General features: G+C 37.4%; 1 protein-coding gene and 1 non-coding gene across 5 annotated transcripts; both read left to right on the plus strand.

Annotated features, from left to right (window-relative positions):
• Positions 1-26334, plus strand: CD55 (CD55 molecule (Cromer blood group)). 4 transcript variants are annotated; one of them, XM_049112048.1, is made up of 11 exons: positions 1-167; positions 1745-1927; positions 3308-3499; positions 4123-4222; positions 5303-5388; positions 8940-9128; positions 13029-13139; positions 13932-13997; positions 17278-22033; positions 24058-24163; positions 25274-26334. In XM_049112048.1, the coding sequence occupies exons 1-9, from the start codon at positions 77-79 to the stop codon at positions 17541-17543; spliced, it is 1284 nt and encodes a 427-aa protein (XP_048968005.1). In that variant the 5' UTR covers positions 1-76; the 3' UTR covers positions 17544-22033; positions 24058-24163; positions 25274-26334. The 4 variants fall into 4 exon arrangements, with proteins under 4 accessions (XP_048968005.1, XP_048968006.1, XP_048968003.1 ...); XM_049112049.1 differs by having other exon boundaries at positions 13029-13088; XM_049112046.1 differs by having other exon boundaries at positions 13029-13997.
• LOC112649032 (U6 spliceosomal RNA) lies at positions 6707-6808 on the plus strand. The gene has a single exon (XR_003129451.1). It is a non-coding gene; the product is annotated as a U6 spliceosomal RNA (small nuclear RNA).
• Positions 26335-26610: the final 276 nt, after the last annotated feature.

A 26610-nucleotide genomic window follows, 5' to 3' on the forward strand; every position in this document is an offset into this window, starting at 1 on the left:
CGGCCGCCTAGACGCGGCTGCTCCTTCCAGCTCCGGCCGGCGGCTCCGTGTCGCTCGGGTGCGGGTCCCCGCTGCCATGGGCCTCCCGCGCGCGCTGACCCCGCCGCCCCCGCTGCTGCCGCTGCTGCTGCTGCTGCTGCTGCTTCTGCGTCCACCTGCCGCGCGGGGTGAGCGGGGGCGGGGGCGGGGGCGCCCCGCGGGGGAGCCCGGGGCTGGGAGCTGGGTGCTAGGTGCTGGGTGCTGGGCGCGTCTCCGCGACCACGAGGAGTCTGGGGACCCGGGTGGGGGGTGAGGAATGTGGGCAGGTGGATTGCTCCTGTCCTCCGCCCCCTCGGGCCGGGGCGCTGCGAGCGGGGTCCCCCGGGGCCGGGCGGGATCCCCGCGGCTAACCTGCAGTTTGGGGGGGCGGGAGGCTTGCGGGGCGGGATCCCCGCCTGCAGGGCTTCAGGAGCCCGAGGGCCAAACACCTGCAAGCCCCACCGCAGGGCTCAGAAAGGGATCCCCGGTCCCCCAACACACCTTTACGGGCGGGAGGCCAAGAGGCTGACCGCCCTCACCTTTTATTTTTTATTGTTTTTTTTTTTTTTTAAGATTTTATTTATTTACTCATGAGAGACACACAGAGAGAGGCAGAGACACAGGCAGAGGGAGAGGCAGGCTCCCTGTGGGGAGCCTGATGTGGGACTCGATCCAGGACCCCGGGGTCATGCCCAGGGTCATGCAGAGACACAGGCAGATGCTCAACGGCTCATCCACCCAGGCGCCCCCACCCTCACTTTTTAAAAAATATATATATTTATTTATTGGAGTTCAATTTGCCAACATATAACACCCAGTGCTCATCCTGCCAAGTGCCCCCCTCAGTGCCTGTCACCCAGTCAGTCACCCCCACCCCCTGCCCACCTCCCCTTCCATTACCCCTGGTTCATTTCCCAGAGTTAGGAGTCTCTCATGTTCTGTCTCCCTCACTGATATTTTCACTCATTTTCTCTCCTTTCCCCTTTATTTCCTTTCACTAATTTTTATATCCCGCAAATGAATGAGACCATATACTGTTTGTCCTTCTCCAATTGACTTATTTCACTCAGCAGAATACCCTCCATGGTATTGGAATGGTCCATGGATGAAATGGTCCATCCATGTCAAAGCAAATAGTGGGTATTTGTCGTTTCTAATGACCGAGTGATATTCCGTTGTATACATAGACCACAGCTTCTGTATCCAGTCACCTTTCCATGGACACTGAGGCTCCTTCCGCAGTTTGGCTATTGTGGACACTGCTGCTATGAACATCGGGGTGCAGGTGTCCTGGCATTTCACTGCATCTGTATCTTTGGGGACTCCCACCCTCACCTTTTAAACAGGAGTCGGGTTGTGTGCTGCACAGGCCGCTGCAAGTGCGCAGGCCTCCCCTTCCAGGTGTAACGTCCATGGGGGCATCTGTCTTTCCTGTGGGCTCAGCAACAGCACCAATGTGGAGATCAACTCGAAACCACTCAAAAAATAATAATGATGAGAAGGAGGGCTTGATTCTGTCTTTATTTTAGTGCTGAATTGATGACAAGACAGGCAGCCCGGCAAGTTTCTGGTGTGTCCTTCCTGCACTGGGAGGGGATGTAACATGTGCATCAGAAGCCCTGGCTGCTTCCCTAACTCCTCTTGGAAAAGGAAATGTTGCTGTGAACTGACAAGTATTATTTCCTTCAGTTCTGTTTTTTGGTGATTTTTTTTTTTTCCTCTTTAGGTAATTGCACCTTTCCCCCAGTGGTACCTAATGCCCAACCAATTTTGGGAGATCGCGACAGTTTTCCTGAAAACATCACAGTAACATACAAATGTAATGAAGGCTTTGTAAAAGTTCCTGGCAAATCAGACTCCGTGATCTGCCTCGACAGCAAATGGTCACAGGTGGCCGAATTTTGCAACCGTAAGTTCTTAATTTTGTATGTAGAAGAGTGACTGGTAATTGATAGTTTTCAAGCATTATGAAACCCCAGGGTATACCTGGCACTTCACACCACGGCTAATTGACTACATTACTTCCCAGAATAGGTCCTGCTGCTTCATTAACAGGCTTGGTTTTTTTTTTTTTTTTTCTGTTGTTTTTTTTAACCCCCGATGCTGTACATCCTGAACTAATAGAGAAAATAAACAATAAGTACGACTTAGGGAGTAAATTATCTATGAATATGTTTGGCAATCACCTTGCAACACATTAACATAGGTCTTCTGTGTTCTTAAATTTCATTTTCATTTCACTTACCAAATACAACTCCATGGTGGCATTTTAAAAAGTTCTCTATGTTTTCCTCAAAAATCTATCATTAGATGCATAGTCTTGTGTTAACTTTGACACATATGAGTAAACATAAAGATAAGACTTGGTTTCCAGCTTTGGACAACCTGGGGAATACAAAGTAGAGTAAATACTGAAACTGCCACAAGTATTTTTTGAAACCAGGTGTGAAATCAGCTTTAACTTTTTGGTTAGAGAGAAGGCAGTGGGTTGAAGTACTTAAGCCTTTGCACATGTATCATGTTGTAGAGTTTATAACTCTTCTACATATATTACTCCATTGACTCCTCCAGACAACCCCATGAGTGGAATAAGGACTCTAACCCCCATTTTTCAGTATGGAAATAGTCTGGGGAAATCATCCTCCAGAGATCAGTAACTTCTTGAGATCAGAGGTCTTACACAGGAGAACCAGGGTCCAAACTTGAGCCTTTGGACTATAAATCCAACGTCCCATCCACTATAGCACGCCTCTACAAAGCCACATTTGCCCAGATATTTACCATTTGTAAATACTTGTATGTATACCACTAGCTCATGAGATCCATGGCCTTCTGGGTTGTTGTGAGGATTCAATGAGTTGATATGTAGAAAACATTTAGAAGTATTTGATAAATATTAGCTATTACTATTTACTGTTATTGTTGTTATTCAGGACGTTAGCCCAGGGTCTGGAAATACTAGTTCTTGTCTCACCTCTCCCTCCATAGGGCAGGCAAAGGTTAGTGCCAAGACTGTACCTGGCAATTAAAATGGGTTATATATATTTCCTGAATTGTTGGCATAGTGATATCTAGGTACCAGATTTACTAAGTAGAAAATAGAAGTATATATGTGAATATGCTTGATGCACTCTAAATGTCCTAGTGATATGAATATAGTTAAATACCAAATATGTACAAAGGAGTACAGAAAAAGGTGACATAAGGACCAAACAATTCTGGATAATTAAACCTAGATTCTAAAATAAGGTAATATTCATTATGCTGTTGCTTTTGTTAATGCCTTTAGGTAGCTGTGATGTTCCAACCAGGCTACTTTTTGCAACTCTCAAAAAGTCTTTCAGCCAACAGAATTATTTCCCGGAGGGTTCTGTTGTGGAATATGAATGTCGTCCAGGCTACAGAAGAGACTATTCTCTCTCAGAAAAACTAACTTGCCTTAAGAATTTTAAGTGGTCCAAGCCAGATGAATTTTGTAAAAGTGAGTATAATTTTAGAGTATTCTTAATCATATGGTATTTGGGGAAACAGTATTTCTTCTTTCATTCATGCTAGAAATCTTTGTGTGCATATTATTATTTAGAATGAGTCTTTTTTTTAAGATTTTATTTATTTATTCAGGAAAGACACAGAAGAGAAAGAGAGGCAGAGACACAGGCAGAGGAAGAAGCAGGCTCCATGCAGGGAGCCTGATGTGGGACTCGATCCTGGAACTCTAGGATCACGCCCTGGGCCAAAGGCAGGTGCTAAACCACTGAGCCACCCAGGGATTCCCTAGAATTATTTTGAAAAGAGCCATCAGAGTAATTCTATAATTTTGTTTTAAATTAGGCAAACTAATTTCTTTTTTTTTTTTTTTTGCAAACTAATTTCTTGTGATATAGGAGTATCAATTCACTCACAGATATCACATTTAATTAGTTTAAGGGTACTTAGAATATAATAAGCATATGTTCTAAATATGGTGCCTTGTTTGAAACCTACAAAACAAAGGCAAGATTTTAAAAGTCTAGGGATATGAAATGTCAGTAGTTCAGATGATGAATTTGCACAGAAGGGCCTGATAATTTAATGAAAAAAAAATCAAGTTGTGCTCTCTTCTAGAAAAATCATGTCCTAATCCTGGAGGTTTAAGACATGGTCATGTCACTATACCAAATGACATATTATTTGGTTCATCTATCTCCTTCTCGTGTAATGTGGGGTAAGTTTTGGCATGCTACACACTTATACTCTATATTTAACAAATTTAAAAATAGGATTTAAGACTGAAGTTTTTAGGTTTGTGATCAGTGTTTACAAGCTAGTCTCAATAAAACAATTCCTCTGCTCAAAGATCTTTCATCATGAGCTCATCATGGTTAAATTTAATAAAATGGAACAAGAAAGGACAATTTCTTATATCACCAAATTCTCTCAATTGTTAGATTTCGGTACATATATGATTCACTAAAAATTTTTAAATTTGATTAGTAAAGGAAAAACCTTATAATATGTTGGCACTTGTGGAAATTAAATCCTTCAAGTGTTCAAATGAAACCAATCCTTACTTTACCTAACAGTGAATTTGCATATTTTTTTTTCTGTATACAAACTGCTTGTTATATAATATTATGTGTTAAAAACATTTATTCCTAGTATGAAAATGTCATTCTGACCTGAGGTCTTTTCTCAGTTCTCTATGTAGGGAAAAGGAACTCACTCTGGGTATCATCAATATCTGTCTCAGAGACTGCTGGAAACTTTATGTTCATTTTCTCATTAAATATCTGCATATTGAATTATGATATTTTACTCCGTGTGTCTGTGTCCCTGCTCTTTATAAACTAAAAATATCAGTGTCATGCATCTCCTGTACAAAACAGAGATGTTTGCATGGTTCATATGATTAATATTAAATTTGGGGAGTACTTTGAGCCTTAAAATACAAATATATTCTACTATTCTATGAAGCCTGTGTTGATCTTTTAGAACTCGGAAATATAAAATATTCAAGCATCTATGGCACTTTAAAATGTTTCAAAAACGCTTTCACATTTTCTCATGTGGGCCCACCCAAATAAAAAATGTGTTGCATATCTTGCATTTCTTTATCCTTTGGATATCACCTTTTTTAAATTTAATTTTTTTCTTTTCCTATTAACTCCTGCGTGAACTTTGATCAACCATTGTTTTGTCTCCATCTACTGGTGGAGTAAATATTCTAGGATGATATTTTGGAGAACTTCAGGGAAGCCAAACATGTGGATGGGACCTAACTTTTTTTCTCCCTTCATTGCTTTAGATACAGATTAGTTGGTGCAATTTCTAGTTACTGTGTCCTCGCAGACAACAGTGTTGAGTGGAGTGATCCGTTGCCGGAATGCCAAGGTAAGACTGAAAAAAAAAAAAAAACCCTAAGCACTCTGGTTATAAGGCTGAATAATCAATGGTAAATTACTTTCTCTCATTAAAAATTATCCACATTGTGTATTTGGAGTAACCTCACCTTCCAAGGTGAAAGCGTCTTAGCTAATTTAAAGATCTTTATCAGTAGTGTTTCTTAATTTATTAGCTGTGAAGATACAGGATTTTAAAAACCCAACAAACAAAACAAAAAAATACACAGCAAACAGGTGTGTATTGTGGTTGGTCATTTATTATCCTACCTTTCCTTCTAACAGTCAAGCAAAATAGATGCAGGGGTTTTCTTTCTTCATAATTCCTAATTTTATGAATTAAAATACTATTGATCAGAGAGTCTGTTTCATCTGACCCTACATCCCAAGATAAGTGGCAGGAGAAGGCATTTAACCCAGATCTCTGGACTTCAAACCCATCATTTTTCCAGGACCCAGAGTTGCCTCTTTTAGGATTATGAACTGAGCTAATTATACATGTTTTGAGGTGTGATTTATTTTTCATCATTAGAGAAATAAGGTTACACAATAAAGAAGAAATATTATTTCTGGACTTGAGAATCTTCTCAGAGGGAGATAGGGCATAGAAATAGTATCATAAATGTATGTACCCAGTCAAATTTCTATCCATGAGAGACATAGGTCTCCTGAAAATAGAGAGGAGTAAAATATGTGTAACATACTTCTTTTTTCTTAATAGAAAAAAAATGCAACAACTTAAAAATGTAGGCATTATGTCTCCCATCTTTGCTAAAATTACTGCTCAGGTCAAGTTTTTGGTGTTTTGAGGAGCAGAAAAGTGGGATAGACTTAGTGTAATTTGTTAAGCACGTCTTGATTGATACACTGTGGTAGGAAATGTATGTATGGGGTCAGTTGATATGAAGACAAATAAAATGAAGTCTTGCCAACAAAGAGCTGGAGTAAGCTGGTCACACCCAAGTACACCCCCACATGGCCCGCCACCTTGCGCTCTACCCTCTTATGTCTGCTACTTCTCCGTTTTCTTATCATTATTACTTTGAAATTTTCACTGTTACCCCTCACTACGCACTTTTCTCACTTCCACCATTTAGTAAGGGATGTTGTAAGTGATACTAAAGTTAAGTTTGGACAGCAAACTTACTCAAATAGGTACCCCCTTTTGGCTCTGTGAGGTCTCTGATGCGTGTAAATGGACAATTTGCCCTCCACGCCCAAGTCATGGACCCTGAGACCTTTTCCCCCACGACACTGAATTTTGGGCTACGGGTGTACACGTTAGCAGTATAGGCCATTCTCAACAATCTGGACCATGTGGTACATGTACTAAAATTGGAACGATGCAGAGAAGATTAGCATGGCCCTTGCTCAAGGATGACCTGCAAATCTGTGTAATACTAAAAAATATATATGGATCAGAAGAAAGGACCCTTTCAGGCTCTGCAGGGGGAGTTCCGAGGATCAGTTCCTAGAGCATGGTTTACAATGAGGTGGAGGAGGAGCTCTCAGTGAGCATACCTTCAGCCCTGCAGATACCCTACGTGGTAGGGAGAAGCACAGTGAGAGGAGGGGCACAGCATGACCTCTAAAGTGTGGGAGCTGGGGCACGAGTCCCACTTGCCTGAGTTCAAGGGTGACACTGATTGCAGTGGCTCCCATCCTCCGTTCTTGGGCTCCATTAATTTTTCATCCACACTCTACCCAAAGGGATCCATCTGAAATACAGATGCAGCTTATCTCTTCCTTCTTCAAGCTTCTTCCTCGTCACTTACAATGCCTAAACTCCTTAGTAAAGCATACAAGGGTAGCCATGGTCTACCCACTTCACGCTTATGTCTTGCCCTCACACTTTATGCTCTACCCACGCAGACTGCCCTACATCTTTCCTCCTGCTACTACCTCTGCCTGGAATGTCCTTCAACCCCTTCTTTGCTTAGCTTTTCTTTTCTTCCTTGTTTCTCCTTTTTTTTCCCCCCCTTATTAAGGGTTTGCTCTGGTACTCCTTCTAGAAGCTCTCCTTGACCTCCCCTCTAGTTAACTGTTCTTATCTCTTTCTACGCCATGGTGCACACTTCTATGATAAGCCTCACTATTTTGTATTAAAATGAAAATCTTTGAATCTTTTTGTCACTTTATTTTAAGACCTAGGACTTAATATCTTATTTGCAATTCTGTTTACAGAACAATGCCTGGTAGGTGTTAGGTACTCAGAAAATCTCTGAACTGTACTGATGGTGATGTGTAGTCATCATGCACCCTAGCCCAGTGTAAATCAGATTAATTTGCTCTTGCTCCTTGCTTTGATCAGTGGCCTAAAAGTAACTTAAACATTTATTGGTATTCTCTGGATACTTAAGGCCACCCGATGTAACAAAATTTGATGTCCACAAGTGATCACATTGCTTTCCTGCCTCTAGACAGTGTGAGCCATTGCATTTTTTATCAGGGCTACTGCCAGGTATGACTAGAGCCACTCTACTTATACCTCTTGCTCAATAAGTTTACTTTAAGTAAAAGACTGTGAGTCAATATTTGCTTTAAAAAATTTTATCCTGAAAGTCAAAATGTAATCCTGATACTTTAGATATTTTGCTCTGTTCAAATGATCTATTCCTGTTTCCTAAGTATGCCATGTGACTTCTAGGCTCCTTTTATTTTGGCATCATTTCCCTCCAGAATGCAGAGCAATGCCCTTTTCTCTGCCCTCTTAGCAGAAGGGTATAGCTCAGTATTTTTTTTTTTAAGATTTTTAATTTATTTATTTAGAGGCAGAGACATAGGCAGAGGGAGAAGCAAGCTCCTTGCGGGGAGCCTGATGCGGGACTCGATCCCAGGACTGGGATCATGTCCTGAGCCAAAGGCGGACACACTCAACCGCTGAGTCACCCAGGCGTCCTGGGTATAGCTCAGTATTAAACTCAAGTTCCATTTCCTCCTTAAAAATCTCTGCCCTGCTTTCACCTCTGAACTCCAGCAGTATTTGCTTTTTCTTACACAGTTTGGTATGTAATGTGTGAGGACTTTATTATAATTTTTGCTTTACATGTATGTTCCAAATCTTCTTTTTTTTTTTTTTAAAGGATTTTATTTATTTGTTTGAGAGAGAGACATTGAGGGAGCACAAGCAGGGAGAGTGGCAGGCAGAGGGAGAGGAAGAAGCAGGCTCCCTGCTGAACAGGAAGCCCAATATGGGGCTCAATTCCAGGACCCCAGGATTATGAACCAAAGGCAGACTTTTTTTTTTTTTTTTCCAAAGGCAGACTTTTAACCAATTGAGCCACTAGGCTCCTCCTAAATCTCATTTCTATACTTTGATCTCAAAATTAGCATTCATGTTTTATACCATTTGTATCCAAAACTCCAAACACACTACTCATTACTTAATAGGTATTTCTAAGCTCTCTGGTTGATAATGCTGAATTTAGAAATGGTAGATTTTTTAATTTTTTAAACAAATTATCTAACATATTGTAGTCCTAACTTATTAAAGTAAGTAATTGGCAGTTTTATTAATATAAACTATGTTGGATTTTTTTAAAGAGATTTTTTGTCCAGATCCACCAGAAATTAGCAATGGATTAATTTATGATCCACAGAAGACTTACGTGTATCAACAGTCTGTAAAATATAAGTGTACGATAGGCTTCACCCTGATTGGAGAGAACTCTATTTATTGTACTGTTAAAGATGATCAAGGAGAATGGAGCGGCCCGCCACCTGAATGCAGAGGTAATGAGTTTGCATAGTTGTATTTTTGTTTTATTTTTACCTTTTGGTCTATACTCGGACTACACAGATTCTATGAACTCCTTGAGAAATGAATGTAAAATGTGGTACATATGCATATTTGCATTTTTCTGGGGGGGGGTACAATATTTCATCAGATTCTCAGAGGGGTCTGTGATTTCCAAGGAAGGAGGAACCACTGATATGGAAAACATGGGGTAATGTAAAATGTATGAATATATAAATACACACATATAGCATATGATACACACACACACATAATATGTCTCACATTTTTAGTAAGTTCACTTAAATTTGCCATTTCTCCAGATCACATTCAGTAAGTTAATATTCATACAAAAGGTGCTTTGTATGAATGGTTAATTTTATTAATAGTTGTGAGGGAAACTTTTTGTATGTATGGTTTATTTTATTCAGTTGTGAGGGACGCTTAGACTAAGGTGAGGGATTGAAATAGTGACCCTAGCAGCTGGTATTTGTTTACGCAATGTTATATGTGAATGCCAGTGTGACTCGAGCAAATGCTGCTTTTATAATTATACTTAGAATTGTGTTAGCATGAATTTGTGAATGTAGTCAGTTTTTTGTTATAAATGGTATACATAGACAGTGAAGTAATATTAAAATCATGCAGAAGGGTATAAAACGGAAAGTAAAGTTACTAGACCTGGAGAGAAGCAAGAAATTATAACCAAATCAGGGGAAGATAAATCCAGATCAAGGAGATCCAGATAATGGAGTTAACAGACGAGGACTTTAAGATAAGTGATTAATATGTTTAAGGTATTAAAGGAAAAAAAGAAATAAAGAATTTCAACAAAGAACTGGAATCTATGAAAATGGAGTAGATATGCTACAACTGAAAAATCTAAAATCTGAAACAAAGAGCACCATAGGTTTAACAGTGATTAGGGCACAGCATTAGGAACCGAAAGGAAGGTTCGTGAATAATGCCCAGAAGCACAAAGAGGGAAGAAAAATGTAAAGTATAGATAACATTTCAGGAGTTATTTGAGACATGTGAAACTCTTCTAACATAGGTTAGCTAAGAGGAGAGATAAACAGAATGAAAAAAAAGAAGTATTCCAAGAGATAATAGAATGCTCCAAATACATGAACCCATTCCAGAGGTTCTCAGGGATAAAAATAAAACCACTTTCTGGCATATCTCATGGCAAAAATTTTGGAAACTCAAAATAGTGATAAAAGCAGCAGGCAACAAAAAGACACATTATCTTCAAAGGAGCAACGCTAAAACTGATCATAGACTTCTCAGCAAAAATTATGGAGCCAAAGACAATAAGAAGAAATCCTTCAAGTTAAAGAAAAGAAAATGACTGCTCACCTAGGATCCTTTACCCAATGAATATGTCCTTTAAAACTGAATGCAAAATGAAGATATTCTCATATGAAAACTAAGGGCACTTGTCACCAGCAGACCAGACCTGCACAGAATGACAAAGTAAAGGCATTCCTTCAAGTAGAATTAAAATAATCCCAAGAAAAACATGAAAATGCAAGAGGAAATGAAGCACACTAGCAAAGTACACGAATATGGACTGTACAAAATGATAAATGCAGTGTCTTCTGGGGTTTGACTTGTATGTCAAGTACGAGTATATAATAGCATCAGAGCAAAAGGCAGAAAGAGGTCAATTGAATTTAAAAGTTAAAAGCCTCTGGCAATACTAAAAGGTTGTAAAATTGTTACTTTGCATAATTGACTTATCCTCTAATACCTACTGTAATCACTAGGGCTGCCAGGAAAATAATAGTGACAGAAAGTATAAATCATAAGCTAACAAAGGAATGATAATAAATACTTCATCCAAAAGGAAACAAGAGAGGAAGAGAAACATAAAATAGATGAGTGGGAGAGGAAGCCAATAGTCAGGTGTTTAATATAAACCCAACTACATCAGTAATTACACTAAGTGTAATTTGAGTAAGATTACTCAAGTGTAAGTGTAGTGTACTCAAACTCAGATTACACTAAGTGTAATTTGAGTCAGACTGGATTACACAGATTAGACCTATTCGTTGTTTACAAGAGACACAATTTAATGATTAAAACACTGAATGGTCAAAAGTAAAGGATGGAAAAATATACTTTGCAAACAGTTACCAAAAAGAAAAAAAGAAGCTGGTGCCAGTTCTATTAATATCAAAGAATACTTTAAGATATGACAGTTCATAATGATAAAGGGGGTCCATCCAACAGGAATCTATCACGATCTGCGATCTATGAACACTCGAGAAAAAGCTTCCATCCACATGTAAAACAAAAACAAAAAACAAAAAAACGGACAGAAAGAAAAATAGACAAATTCCATGATTATAGTTTGAGAATTCTACATACCTCTTTCAATAGCTGTTAGAATAAGCAACCAAAAATCAATAAGACTATAGAAGCAACAGTAAAACTTTTTAAAAATTGACATGCTAAGAGTCATAAGGACATAAGGAAGCCCCATAAGGACAGATGGAAAAAAAATTTTCAAGTGACATGGACCACTGACCATATGCTGGGCTCTAAATCATGATGTGGTTTGGAAGATTGAAATAGTTTGGAGTGCGCCAATGGTGATGGAATTAAACTAGACATCAAAAACCAAAAAAGACAACTGGAAGAGCCATTTCCAGGAAACATAAACTATGGTAGCATGTAAGCCTGCTGGACCAAAAATGAGAACCAGCCTAGTGCAACACAGAATCAATGTTATATATGAGCATCTTAGAGGAAGAGTCCATATAAAATCCTACCCTAATATTACCATCCATCATTGTCTGCGTGCCTAAGGGCTGTGCTTCTGGCCAGGTGTTTTATGTGAGTTATCACTTCTCCACCGTCCTCAGAGGTAGATTCGGGAAGCAGAAATAAGTGACACAGCACCTGGGTACGTGGAGCAGAATATGCGCGGGCAGTGCTGGTGGTGGTACACCTGAATGGTAAAATGGGTTGCTCCAGGGGCAGGCATTGTGTGAGATGACTTACCTCCGTTATTTCTCTCAGTCCTTACCATCATGCTCTCAAATTTGCTTTGTTTTTGTCCTCATTGCACCCATGAGAAATGATAAAGCTCAGAGGGATTAGAGAAATTCTCAACCGTCTCTAGTGTGTGGTGAAATGCAGCCCTACTCAGCTGCCCTAGAAGGGAGTTTGTAAGCAACCCCAATAACCAACAGGCACTGAAGAGCTAACATTGTACTAAATGGTTAGATTTGTGATTTTCAGAATAGGATCCTAATCCGAGTTCACTTGAGAGGTTTGTTCGCTGATCTGTAGTCTTATAGTCCCTTGAGGGACTAAACTCAAATGTGTAAAGTTGGCATCCGGCACAAGGGGAAAAAGAGTTATTTTATTCAGGTCAACTGTATTACTTTTAAAAAAAGAAGCAAAACAGAACAAGTTCCCAAGGTCACTTACATGTCCTGAAAACATTAGAAAAAGGAACCATGCTGTGATTATCTCTGCCTGCCCAGCGGTTATATCTGGTTCTTTGGTCCTGGCATGAGCAAAGGAAAACATTTTGTGAGAGAAAATATCTTAATTTGGGGTGTGTCGCAGAATGAGATCACCACCAACTCTGACTTTGGCTTCTTTTCTTTACACGGAAAACAGCTTAAGAACCTCAGTACTACTACTTTGGTGTAAACCTACTTTAGTTGGCCACAGGTATAATTTATATTAAAGTAAAAACAATGCATCGTTTCAGTTCCCTGGGAAAATCACAATTAGACTTGGTTTCCTAAATGTCATATTTGTATTTGGGTGTTTGTGGGAGAGAAAGAGAGAAGTCCTAGAGCAAGCAAATTGTTCCTAAGTCTTAACTTGACAGCATTATTTAGCTAATTTTTTTAAACATTTTTCTTCCACATAAGGTTCTCAGACTTCTACAGTCACACCAGGATTTCAGAAACCCACCACGGCGAATGTTCCAGGTACCAAAGCTACATCAGCTCCTCAGAAAACCACTACAGCACATGTTCCAGGTACCAGAGTCCCATCAGCTCCTCAGAAACCCACCACCATAAATGTTCCAGCTACAAAGTCCCCATCAACTCCTCAGAAAACCACTACAGCACACGTTCCAGCTACAGAAGTCCCATCAGCTCCTCAGAAACCCAACACAATAAGTTCTTCAGCTACAGAAGTCCTGTCAACTCCTCAGAAACCCAACACAGTAAATATTTCAGCTACAAAGGCCCCATCAACTCAGAAACCCAACACAATAAGTTCTTCAGCTACAGAAGCCCTACCAACTCCTCAGAAACCCAATACAGTAAATATTTCAGCTACAAAGGCCCCATCAGCTCAGAAACCCAACACAATAAGTTCTTCAGCTACAGAAGTCCTATCAACTCCTCAGAAACCCAACACAGTAAATGTTTCATCTACAAAGGCCCCATCAACTCAGAAACCCAACACAGTAAGTTCTTCAGCTACAGAAGCCCTACCAACTCCTCAGAAACCCAACACAGTAAATGTTTCAGCTACAAAGGTCCCATCAACTCCTCAGAAACGCACCACAGGAAATGATTCAGCCACAACCAAAAAATCCTCCACATCAAATGCTCTATTTACAAAGACCCCATCAGCAGCCCAGAATCCCATCATGGCAAATGCATCTGCTACACAGGCCATCCCAGCAACCCATAAATCCACCACAACGAAAGCTTCATTTACACAGCGCCTTCCAGCAACACAAAAGTCCACTGCTGTACATGCCCCAACGACTAAGGGTCTCCACACAACAAAAAGATTGACCTTTGCTCATATTACAGCAAAACAGAGTTCAGCTGTTCCCAGAGCAACCAGCACACCTAAAGGAAGAGGGACCCCCGGTTCAGGTTAGTTGACACTACTCAGGTTTTCCTGAGTGGGGATCTAATGTGCTATGGTGGAACGAGTTTTTCCTATGAACACTCTTGACTTTCTTCAGAGGCAGATTGGGAGTATGTGAGGGTGAAACATTCTGTAATAATATATAAAAAGAGTGGGGCTCCATGAAAACAATGCTACATTAAGTTTGGCAAAGAAACTCTGTTCTTTATCTGAGCTTTAGGGAGTCCTTGAGTTCCTCAAGATCCTTCAGAGAACCAAATATGTACCATCCTTATGGTCATTTTCGGGGTCCGGTTTATTGATAGAGACCCATTGCTTCAGCATGCTCCAGGATCTCTCTAGGTTCCGTAGAGTCGCTGATTTGGTAGAGCGTGTCAACTGTGTCTTCTAAATAACAGAAAATGCAGAATTCTTTGAAATAGTTTATATTTACACAGGGTCTTTAAATGACAATTTTTAGAAAAGTGGAGTAAAATACGCTGTAGACTTCAGAAATACGCTTTGAGTGAATGAATGAAACCCTTCTTACTGATGACTGCTGCTTCAGGCTACCGGGATGTTCTTGCCTTGTCTATTAACTTGCCTAATATAGAGCCAAAATTTTTATAGACATTCTTATTCCCTGTTATAGAGACCCCCCACCCTTGTTTTTTTTTTTTTTTTCAATTCTTTGGGAAATCTCAATAGGACTTTGAGCCAGAAGAGACTTCTTTAAAATTGGTTTAACTTTTTAGTTGAAGTCAACACACACACACACAAAATCTGCATAAAGCACCCATGTATGGCTCAGTAACTTTTCTCAAGCAAATATTTGTGTAACCACTACAAACATCAAGAAATAAAATATTGGCAGCCCTTCCGACTTGCCCCCTTACTTTACAGGTGCTCTGTCGATGATCCTGAACTCCGTCCTCTGACTTCCCTAACCAGTAGGACCCTGGCTTCTGCCCCCTACGCCACATGGCCGAGGGCCTTCCCTCATGGCATATGGTTCTCCCTCTTTTGGCTTCGGCCAGCTTCTGCTTGTCTTCTTAGTTTCCCCACCAGTGCCTTCAAATCATTGTGATTATTGCTTTTCCATATTTTGTCCAAATTTCAGAACTGCTATGATGAACCCTGTTTTACCATCATCACCCAGATAATTTTTAAGAGCTTGAAACATCACCTGTATCCTTGTTGAACTTTCCTTTATTTCTTGATTCCTTAGATAAAAAAGCCAAGTACATGCATGTACACGAAACTTTAAGCCATTCCTGCCTGCTTTTGCTCATTCTTCGATGGCATCAAATCACTGTGGGTTTTTTATAGCTCTTTTTAAAGTTGTTTTTTTTTTTTTTTTTAAGATTTTAGTTATTTATTCATGAGAGACACAGAGACAGAGAGAGGCAGAGACACAGGCAGAGGGAGAAGCAGGCTCCATGCAGGGAGCCCGACGTGGGACTCAATCCCAGGTCTCCAGGATCACACCCTGGGCTGAAGGCAGTGCTAAACCACTGAGCCACCCAGGTTGCCCTCTCTTTAAAGTTTTTAAAAATAGTTTTACACATTATGACCATATCTTCATAGGGATTTCATTCATTTCACAGTTGTTCTCTTGAAGCCTTTTTTTGCCATTCTTTTCTTAAGAATTCGAACATTACAGATACTATGTCTTGTGCCACTTCCGTTTCTCTCCCTCTAAGGCACTGACTCTCCTGAGCTTGGTACGTAAGCATCCTAGCTATGTTTTAATTCTTATGCTGTATGCGTGTATCCATTAGTAGTACATGATATTGTTTTGTATTTTTTTATGATTTACATGAACAGCATGTTGTATGTTTCATTATCTGACTTAACTTTTGGCCCTCAACATCGGTTTTATAGCTTGTGTTGACGCTTTTAGATCTAGTTCATTACTTTTAACACTCGTAGGAGGTTACCAACTTCTCCAATTTTTATGACCTCCCTGGGCCTAAAGGTTTTACGATGAGTACACCTGATTTTTCATGGAGCAAGGCAAAGAGAAATAAGTTCCACTTTATATAAATTTGTTACAGTACTTTGTTGAACTATTTCTTTCTGCAAAAAAAAATACATGTATAAGACAATTAAGACAATTATGTATACATGTATACATGTATACATAATAATACATATATTATTACATATATGTATATATATGTAATAATATATATTATTATATATTATGTATATGTATATACATATACATATATATATGTATATATGTAATATGTAATACATATTATTACATATATTAATACATATAATACATAATAATACATGTATAAGACAATTATACAATTAATGTATAAGACAATTTAAATTAAGACAAATTTAAATGAAACCTGAAAAAAAAATGAACGAAACCTGAGTCAATAATTATGATGAAAATACAACCAATATTTGGAGTCAGATTTCTCTCTTTTGTGCAGTTAGCTTATTCTTTAAAAATCATATACTATTTTATGCTCAAATTGAAAAAGAAAGTCGCTTCTACTTGCTGGGTATGTGCCATAGCGGTGTGTACCATGCATTTCCCATTTCTAGACATGAGTCCTTGTGCCAACTTTGCAAAATAAGCCTTTCTGGCTTCATTTTATAGATGATGAATTACAGGCTCAGAGATTAATTTGTATGATTCATATAGTGCTCAGCTTATAGGGACAAAGTTAGGAGTTAAACATCTATTTGCTGGCTCCAAATTCTTTGGTTTTTCTGCTGCATAATATCTCCTTGTTCTCAGTGGTACTTTGAGTAAATCTGTTCACTACTTAAGAGAGCAGCGTATTATTATCAATATATTTATTTGAAAGTTATTTTGCAGTGGCACTTCCATAGTCCTCGAAAGGTGTAAAAATTAACGTGCTATGGTAATTTGAGCTTTTGATAGAGTCTGCTGAGAGAGACCTCAGTTTCTGATAGCTTCTTGGTCATGGGATTGGATTGTAGTTATTTACTCTGTAAGCTTTCAAACTTGTTTCTTGCCATCAAGTCATATAACTGAATTATATGGTGTTTCAGTATTCACTAACTATCATGTTTCATATTTATAGTGTTGATTCCGTTGAATAGATATAGATACTGGTATATATGTTGTTGGATTAAGTTAACATATAATTTTTCATAAATTTATTTACAATTATTTCTTTCAGCTATGAAAATCTGAGTTACTTTTGAACAAGTACATTCTGTGGATATATATGTTAAATTGCTAGCAAATTGTTGACTTTAAATTTATTGGTTTTTTTTTGTAATTCTTTTTTTTTCTTTTATTTTCTTCTTCAGGTGCTAGCGCCATTACAACTGGTAAGTTTGGTTCTTCGGCAGTTAAAAGGAATTGTCATTACTGTGGGCTGTACAGTCCATATCCCTGGAAGAGAATGTTGTCTTTTAAGTGTCTTAAGAATACTATTAAAATGCGATGTTTAAAGGTGTCAAAGAGAAGAAAGGTAAATGCATTTTATCGACATATTTGCTGGACACCATTAGGTACTCGGTATATTCCTAAGTATTTCCAACCATGTTCTTGTTCCAAGGTAATTTTAGGGTGACTTAAAGTCATTTAGCCAGCCAGTCAAGTATTATTGAATGCCTATGGTGTCAATGCATAATCATTCTAGGGGCCAAAGAACAAGAAGAAGTAGGCAGTTATCAATACAGTTTTTAAGCCTCAAATATTTTATAAGTAATCGCAAACTACTCCTTCACTTCTCTTCCAAATAAACCGGAATGCTACCTTTAATTGCATCCTCTTCTTCCTTTCCCTGTCTGTGATTTAAAGCAAAGATAGCTTTACAATTATTCTGTTGTTATAGATAGGAGGACATATTTGTGTTGCGATTTCTTCTAGCCCTTATTCCAGCCCTTTTTTGAGTGTTCATAAATATATTATTTGATGGTACACATTTTAACAAGAAGATGAATAACCCCCGAAGAAGACGGTGAAAGAAGCGTTTGTTAAGAAGCAATACAGCTAAGTTGGCATGTTAATAAATAATGTCCAATAGAAAATATACTCCTAAAAAAGTGAATATTTTAAATTATGTTCTTATAAGCTAAAGTTGCCTATTGCTGTATGCATGAATGACACAAGGGGCTGAAGCTGAGAGTAGTATTTTCGTATTATTATTTATAGTTCTTTTATATTTTGAATGAACTTTTCCTTAGCTAAAATACTTATCTTGGAAGGTTTGAACAGTTGGAATTCACTTTGTTTGTTTGATATTTTAAATAGAAATAAATGTATTCTAAATGAAAACTTCATGATTTCATCATTTAATATTAACAACGATAAGTTTAGTGGATGGGCTTTTTCTCGCCTGCGCAGTGGCATCCAATGAAGGTTTCAGGTGTTTATTTTCTCTGAAATTCTTGAAGTATGTATTATGTGATTTCCCAGAAACTTTCCCTTAGAGTTAGTTGTAATTCCAGTTTGTGCTCAAAAATAAAGAGGAGCTCTTTCCCTTTTCTTACATCAGACATGTGGCAATATTTTTCTTTGGGATCCCATACTTGTAAAATATGAACCTAAAAATTATCTTTATTTCTTCAATGTACTCTGTGAATTGGGTAACTTTTCTCATTTTATTTTTATCAATTTTTTTTTTTTTTTTTTTAGAAATTTGAGTGTAGTTGCCACCCACACAGTGTTACATTAGTTTCAGGTGTACAACATAGTGTTCAACAAGTGTATATACACTATGCTGTGCTCACTACCCTTGTACTGCCGTCTGCTACCATACAATGCTATTACGATGTCGTTAACAAAATTCCTTATGCTGCGCCTTTTATTCCTGCCACCTTTTTTTTTTTTCATTTGGAAGATAAGCAAACTCAACTTGCAAGGAAATTGCTTTTCTTGATTACCTTGCAATGTTAGTGACTAATGTGGATGACACTAGAACTTTGGAAGTATTTGAATTTTTCCTATTTAATTCTGCTAAGAAAGAGACTAATCTCAGAACTTTCTTGTTTGCCACGTAAGTGAAGACTTTATTGTGAGGTTTAAAGCTATCCATTCAGCGGACTCTGTACCAGTGTTTCTCAAAAATAGTTTTTTCTTTATTGCCTTCTCCCCCTCACAGAACTTCTTAGACATTTTTTTTCCTAATAACCCCCACCATGAAATTTTACTACCATTGATATACTGTAAATCTATTTATAGTCTGTATGTATATCTATACTTTATACCTTAAAAAAGTAAGATTTTTTTTCACCCCTTTGGGATACTCCTACCCCCATTGAGAGTACATGCTTCACATAGTTGTATTTTGTTTTTGCTTTTATTTCTGTTTTTTGATTTTTTTTATGCTGACATTGTATAGAAGACAGGCTTATGTTTTGGAGTTGGGCCTTGAATCCTGTTGGTTGTTGGTTTTTGTTTTTGTTTTTAATTTAGTAATTATTCAACCCAGATGATTGAACTTAATCTTTCTGACTCTCCATGTTCTCATTTATGATCCCTCTTTAAAGTCTTTGAAGCTTAATTCAAAGTTAAGAAATAAGATAACATAATCATATAATTTTTCATTGATCTGCTTAGGCTGCCCAGAGAGGCATTTGAATTTCCCGCACTTAAAAAATATAGAGGCACAGAAAATCCAGTGATAAAAACAAAACCCTTTAAGGGTCCTATGGGTGTTGCTAAGGAAGTAGTCTTGAATTGTCATTTATAAATCTGAAAACTTAAGGTTTACTCAAGCACATTTTTTTTCCCTTCTATAAAAGACTCTTTCTGGTGTGACCTCCACTGTCTACAGACCTCAGTTCCTTTATTCTATTAGGTTAAATAGGATTATAAGGAAGAACAACCTATTAACAGCTTCTTTAGTTTTGCATATGAACTGCATTTCCACTTTATTATATATATATATAAGTGAGATCTTTTGAAGTGACTGGACAAACCCACATTTCTTCAGAAATAGAATCCTTAAATTAATATCAGATCTTTTAGTGGAATTCTGACTTGGTTTCTTCAGGAATGGGGATGGATACTGTACATGTTAATTTAGTACCCATTTAACATAAATGGTATTCAAATAACCTTCAGGTGTTTTTATTGAGCATACTATGAACAATTAAAATTGTGTCCAGAACCTGGGATTAGAAATCACTTTTTCTTTGGTGATAAACTATTCAACATAGCCTTTTTTGATCTCAGTTTTCTCATCTGCAAAAAGATTATTCAATGCTATTTAATAATAAATATTTTCTAAACACTTCCTACTGTTTGCCAAGTACTGTTCTAGTTACTGGAGTAATGAGATACAAGGTGACAAACGGCTTTCTTTATAGTGTTTTAAACATTGTAAATATCACCCTATTGAGGAACATTGTTAAAATACTCCTTTTAGTTGGAGAAAACTGTTTTCTAAAATTATATAATTTTCCTACCTAAAAGCTCTTCAATTAATGATTCAGAATGTTGGTATAATCATAATTCCATTGCCTCACGTATTCTAAGTCATAAGTCTTAAAATGAGACTGAATCACTTGGGTTGGTTTTCCATAGATACCAAGTAAATTTTGAGATCATAGCTATTGCCTTTATACACTAAGATATCTTTGTTTATAATTTGAGAAGTAATACTCTTATTAATTTACTGAGGAATCATTTATGTAGAATCTTGTTTCTCATATTTCTGTATTTGACCTAGTTTCCGGTGAAAACATCAGTCTCTGCACATATTCTTCTAGAATTACATATATCTGCTGGTCAGTGTTCTAAGAATAAGATTTTAGTTCTGTCATCCAGATACTTTGGGTCACTTTAAACTTTTCGATCTTCATTTATGATTCAAATTGAAAATGGGATGGTCTTACAATCATTGAAGATGATGGCGTTCATGGGAGTGGTGAAGGGAAAAAAAAACCCAAATTTTTGAGGAGCCATGATTTATTTTATGAATTCAGTCTTTCCAAGCTAACAATCTGGAGCTAGGGGATCAGTGAAAGAAATTGATTGGGTAAAATACTGTAAAAACTTAACCTGCTGTAGAAATAGCTGTTTTCTTCCATCATGTATCCCTATGACAATGCAATTGTGTGGTATGTGTGTTTTTGCTGATTTTGGAACCAATTTGGGATTTGGTCACATCAGCTTCCGTTGTTTTCCTGGTGTCATGTGTAATTTCCTTTGCAATACAGATCAAAAGAATAGAGCTCAAGGACTTTGTGGGGTGGAGTAGGGAGGAAAAGGGAGACAAAGAATGGTATGGGGAAAGGGTGTGTTTGGAGAAGAAAGATGGTGTGTCAAAAATCAAGCTGTAAAAATTATTGTTGACCAACTTATTTGACCAATTATTTTTCTGTCATTCAACTCAAAATAGTGCATTTGATCTTAAAAGGAAATGTTAGCTTTCCTAAATGAAATTTTATCTACAACAGACTAAACACTGAACAGCATATTCTGTAAGCAAAACATATGCTAGCCTCCATGCACAGGTGATACTACCTTTCCTGTGATGGCAAAATGCCTACAGCTCTTATCTTTCCTAGGAACAGAGTAAATGGCTTCCCCATTAACCACATATGTAGCCTTCGCCTCTCTGAGACTCAGTTTACTCATCTACACAATGACAGTGAACTCCAAGAAACCTTCTAGTCCTAAAATTACATTACACAGTCATCATATTGGAATGATCAATGATCAAAAAGCATTTAAAATTGAGCATGGTGGGGCTGAAATACTTCAGAAGCCTCTCCCCAACCAGTTAGAAACATTTTATTTGAACATGATGATGTTTTAAATATTTTATTTCATTTTTCTTTTACCGAAAGCAAGATAAATAGCATGTAATTTTTACTGTCAAACTTGTGACCTAAGAAAGCCACACACAGAATATAATTCCTGTCTCCTGTTTTTCTTTAACTTGGCTTGTTACCAGTGTGTTTGTCATTGTGAAACTGCATTGTATATTTATTTGCTCATGTTTCTATTAACTGTGTTACCAAATCTTTTCCCCCCTCAAGGACTTGTTGCTGGTACTGTAATTGTTATCCTAATTATAATCAAAATTTTCTGGCACTATGGAAAATCAGGGTGAGCAGAAATTCTGATAATTAAAAAAAAATGTATTCTCAGCTTCTTTCCAGTAAAACTTAACACTTTATCCGACCATAATTTTCTTAGCTTAATTGTATTTTTTGACATCCTATCTCTTGATTCCTTTTCTCTGTAATTCCCTAGGTGAACAGACTTTGTCTTTTTCATTTTTTACTTCTTCAGTAGATTCAAGGACTTTAACGTTTCAAAGGAAAACGATTTGAAAGCCATCAATTAATCAACTCACCTTGTTTTCCCCACTCAGTACAATTTCTGGTAGTATCTGTGTGTTACACAGAAGCCAAAAACCTGGGGAAAAAATCAGCCTCTAACAGACTTGTCAGATTGCCTGTGATTCGGCCTTTTTCTGGGTTGTATTCATTAAAACACGCCAGAACAGCTAAACAGTGGTTAAGAGGGCAGGCCCAGGAGCTTGACCATTTGCATTGAATCCTCCTGGGATTCACAGGAATCACCTGTGCGGGGTGAAAACGGGCAATGTCACTGCTCTGATGCCTCCTTCCTTATTTGTAAAGTGGGGCAAATAGAACACCTACCTCAGGGGATTGTAGTAAGGATCAAATGAGCTGCCACCTGTGAAGAAGGTAGACTGTTGCTTAGTACCTGGAAAGCCATCAGATGGTAAAACAGCAACACATAGAAAAAAAAATCAGTATTATTTGAAATATCTGACCTGCATTCAACGTGCGTGTGTTAGGATAATGTCATAATTGGCTCTGACATATCCTGTAGACAGAGGATTTATTTAAATGGATCCTCCTCTGTTTCATGTATTTTACTATTCAGAAAACTTAGTGTAGAGTTCATATAAACTTGAATTATTTCTGAACTGCCCTAATGCCTGTCTATTTTTTCTCATTAATTAAAAATGACTCTACTGCTGTTACTAAATGGCCTGTTTTAATTTAAGAAGTGATGTGAGCTATCTAATTTTTACCCTCTGTACTCTTACCTTTCTTCTTAACAATATTATTTAAGCCTGTTGTGAGCTAAAGTATGTAAATATTCTTTAAGTCACTAAATGGTTCGGGCTTATAGTAAAACTATCTGGCCATTGCGTCCTGGGCTTTGTGAGCTTTTAAATAGATACGTGTTTACTGTCAATAAAATGTTTTAGATGCTATATATGGTAAAGTACATTAATTTATACAGTATTAACTTATCTAAGTTAATATGTTAATTTCGGATTTTTCAGAAACACTTTAAGAATGTGGCTTAGAGTCCACCAAAAACGAACAGAATTCAGAGTCATATAAAGTGAGTTAAGTTGGCACAGATGCTTGAGCAAAGCTACCGTGGGAAAAAAAATAAAGCACTCATCTTATGTACTTCCTTGCCCTTGTTCTGGCTCTCCTTTTGAATTAGAGCTTTATGGGTTTACCTTCCAGAGCTAGTGCTTTGTGGCTTGGTAGGTGAGGCGGGTTGGTTGGAATGTGGAGCTCATGGGGCCCTCTCCAGGTGGTTTCAGTTTCTTTACACACTTTTCGGTAAAATAATTGGCCATGATGGTTCCATTGGGATGGAAAGTGTTGAAATGTAGAAGAATGGAATATTTGTTTTGAATTTTATTGGGGTTTCGCAGTAAACTGAATTCCTCTATTTCGGAGTCAGAGGAAATTTGTGCTAACCCCTAAGAAAGTATTTGCCTTTTTCATGTGCACTTAAAAAACACTCCACTTGCCTTGTTTTGGAAATAAAAGCTGTTGAAGTTAAGAGCTAACTTCGTACATTCCTGGTTATGCTCCTGATTTCATACCAATATAACTAAAAGTTGGATCTGAATAGGGACAGGGAAGAGAGTTGATGTAAAGGTGATCATGTACCTTCATCGGGTGATCCTTTGTTTGCCTATCAAAGGATTTACTTTTTTTTAGAAATGTTGGGTTTGCATATGTTTTAGTTCATAAAAGGGATGTGATTGTAAGGAAATGCTGATACTGCTTTTTGATCGAAGTTAAAATTATGTAATTCAATTAGTGTTTTCCTTCTCTACTATTCAGCTCTTATTACCCTCATGAAAACAGCAAAGCATTCAGTGCTGTGTTTCAAAATTTAACTGTGACTGGTGATGCCTCAGAAGTAAGACCTTCTGCTAAATTATAAAAAGTATGTGGTTTTATAAAGTCACACTTCTGTGTCTTGCAAAATCTCCATCACCACAGCTGGTACAGGATTTATCCATGACTGTTCAAGAATAATAGGGGCCCAGACCTCTGTTATCTTGTCATACTGGTTTTTCTTTGTTGAGTGAATGACTAACAGATTGGATCATTCATTAGCATGACATGTCATCCATTCTTCATTCATCATCTCATCTTGCGTTTTGCACTCAGTTTATTGAAATGATTAGATGTTAGTAATGCCACAAATATTTGGGGAAGAAATTAGGGCTTGCAAATCGGAATGCCTTCATTATGACTTTGCATCATGAGATGATTTGCTTTTATTGTATTTGTTTCTCCTTTTTGCTTGGTGGCTTTGAGAGTTTCCAGTATATAGGAAATATTGAGATTTGTTTTATGGTATCTTTTATAAGTCATGTTTATAGATTTTACATCCCTTTCATGTTATACAAAATTATGACGCAAAAATAACTTAATAGGAACATATCTAGGAAACATTCTAGGTGTCTTCCTCAAGGTGTCTTTTACTTTTTTTTTTTTTTAATTTTTTTATTTATTTATGATAGTTACAGAGAGAGAGAGAGAGGCAGAGACACAGGCAGAGGGAGAAGCAGGCTCCATGCACCAGGAGCCTGATGTGGGATTCGATCCCGGGTCTCCAGGATCGCGCCCTGGGCCAAAGGCAGGCGCCAAACCGCTGCGCCACCCAGGGATCCCCCTCAAGGTGTCTTTTGATGATACTTTTCTCTATTGCCCATGTCGGGGGTCTTCATTGACTTTTAATCGGAAGTATCTGAATTGATTCTAACTTGGCCACTTAATTTCAAGAAACTGAAAAACTCAAGTGTCCTGTTTTAATCGCTGTTACTCTAGCTACTAAACCCTAGAATGTACACTGGCCGAGATTGGATAACTTACTAATTTTGCATTTGTTTTGCATGCCATGTTAACCGATTAATTTCCATACATCCATACATCCATTCCATAATTTCCATACATCCATTCCATTTATCATACATGGTAACCAAAAGATTAATGTGTATCATCAGTCAATAAATTTATTTTGATTTTACTTTTCTTTTTTAATTTTCAGGACATGCATGTGTAACATTGACAGTCTTGTTTGTGACGCTAGTTACCATGGGCTAGCTGATTTATCCGAAGAAGAGTTAAGAAGAAAGTGCACACAAGTATGCAGAATATTTCTAGTTTCTTAGACCTTTCTGAAGGAGTGGACGAAATAAATGGAATAGTGCTCTTCATTCTGCATACTATCCTTGTCTTTAAGGGGCATAGGAAAATCAACAAAGCAAGGAGAAGTGAATCTGTCCTTGGACACTCCCAAACCAATAGAACAACTTGCAAGATTTAGAGTGATTACTTTCCTAAAAGTGTAGGAAAGTGTAGAGGTTTGTTCATACTTAGAATGTAAGCATGAAGAAAAGAAAATATCATTTTTCCCCACTAGATATGTACATTATTTTGTTCACAAAGAAAATTAAAAACAGTAACTGGATATTGGAAAGAAACAAACAAACAAACAAAAAATCTAAAATCAGTCTCTTCTGAGCAAACTTGCCAAAAAGAGATGAATCCTATTATAAAATAACACTTGACTGGAGGGCACTTTCATCTTTTCTTATTCCATTAAAATGAGTCTGAATGGGGTGGCAAAATATCCTAAAGGAAAAACATGCTTATGACCCAAGAGTTGATTTTCTTGGGTTAGTTGGGGACAAAGGAAGAACATAGAATGAAGAAATAATTCCTTCTTTGTCACACAAGTACAGGTACCACAACAAGACTTAGCCTCTCACTTGTAAGTAAGATGGATTGGCTATAATTTTGTTTTAGGACAATTTTTTTTTTCACTTGGAGAAAGACCCCTATGAAAGCATGAAAGGTATCTTTATTGACTTAATGTCTTTAAAAATATCCAGAGATGTTATGATATTAACATGAGAAAAGGGTGTATCTTTCTGAAGTGAGATGTTCATAGCCAAATTGTAAATCTTTTGTAATATTGAGATTAATTTATTTATATTTATTTATGTTGGTGAATGAATTGGTTTTACATGTATAGGAAGAAAAGTTCAAGAATATATGTAAAGAAAAATCTATTTTCCCTAAATAGAAATAAATAATTGATCGCAATTTTTGGTCTCATGTAGTATTTGAAATTTATTTTCTCAGAATAAAAAATTTATTTTTAAATAAGAAATCCTTCTCCTGCTTCCCGTAAGTAGTTTAGAATGCTGTCCTCTGCTTCTCCTGGTGTGAATCACTTTCAGTTACTTTTAAATTATACGTTATTGTACTTTCTCAAGCATGTCATATTCTCACATTAGAGTTGTGTCACTTGTTACTGATTTCCCTAAGGGCAATCACATTAGTTTCTAGATTATTATTCATTCTTACCACCTTACCAAT

Source organism: Canis lupus, chromosome 7 (assembly GCF_003254725.2).
Source record: "Canis lupus dingo isolate Sandy chromosome 7, ASM325472v2, whole genome shotgun sequence".
NCBI lineage: Eukaryota > Metazoa > Chordata > Mammalia > Carnivora > Canidae > Canis > Canis lupus.

What these genes read in the sequence shown, in the direction of transcription:
- CD55 (XM_049112046.1), top strand. Translation starts at nt 77, where the DNA reads ATGGGCCTCCCGCGCGCGCTGACCCCGCCGCCCCCGCTGCTGCCGCTG. An exon ending in GGTGGCCGAATTTTGCAACC is followed by an intron (nt 1,928 to 3,307) that starts GTAAGTTCTTAA and finishes TAATGCCTTTAG; the next exon opens with GTAGCTGTGATGTTCCAACC. An exon ending in TCCGTTGCCGGAATGCCAAG is followed by an intron (nt 5,389 to 8,939) that starts GTAAGACTGAAA and finishes ATTTTTTTAAAG; the next exon opens with AGATTTTTTGTCCAGATCCA.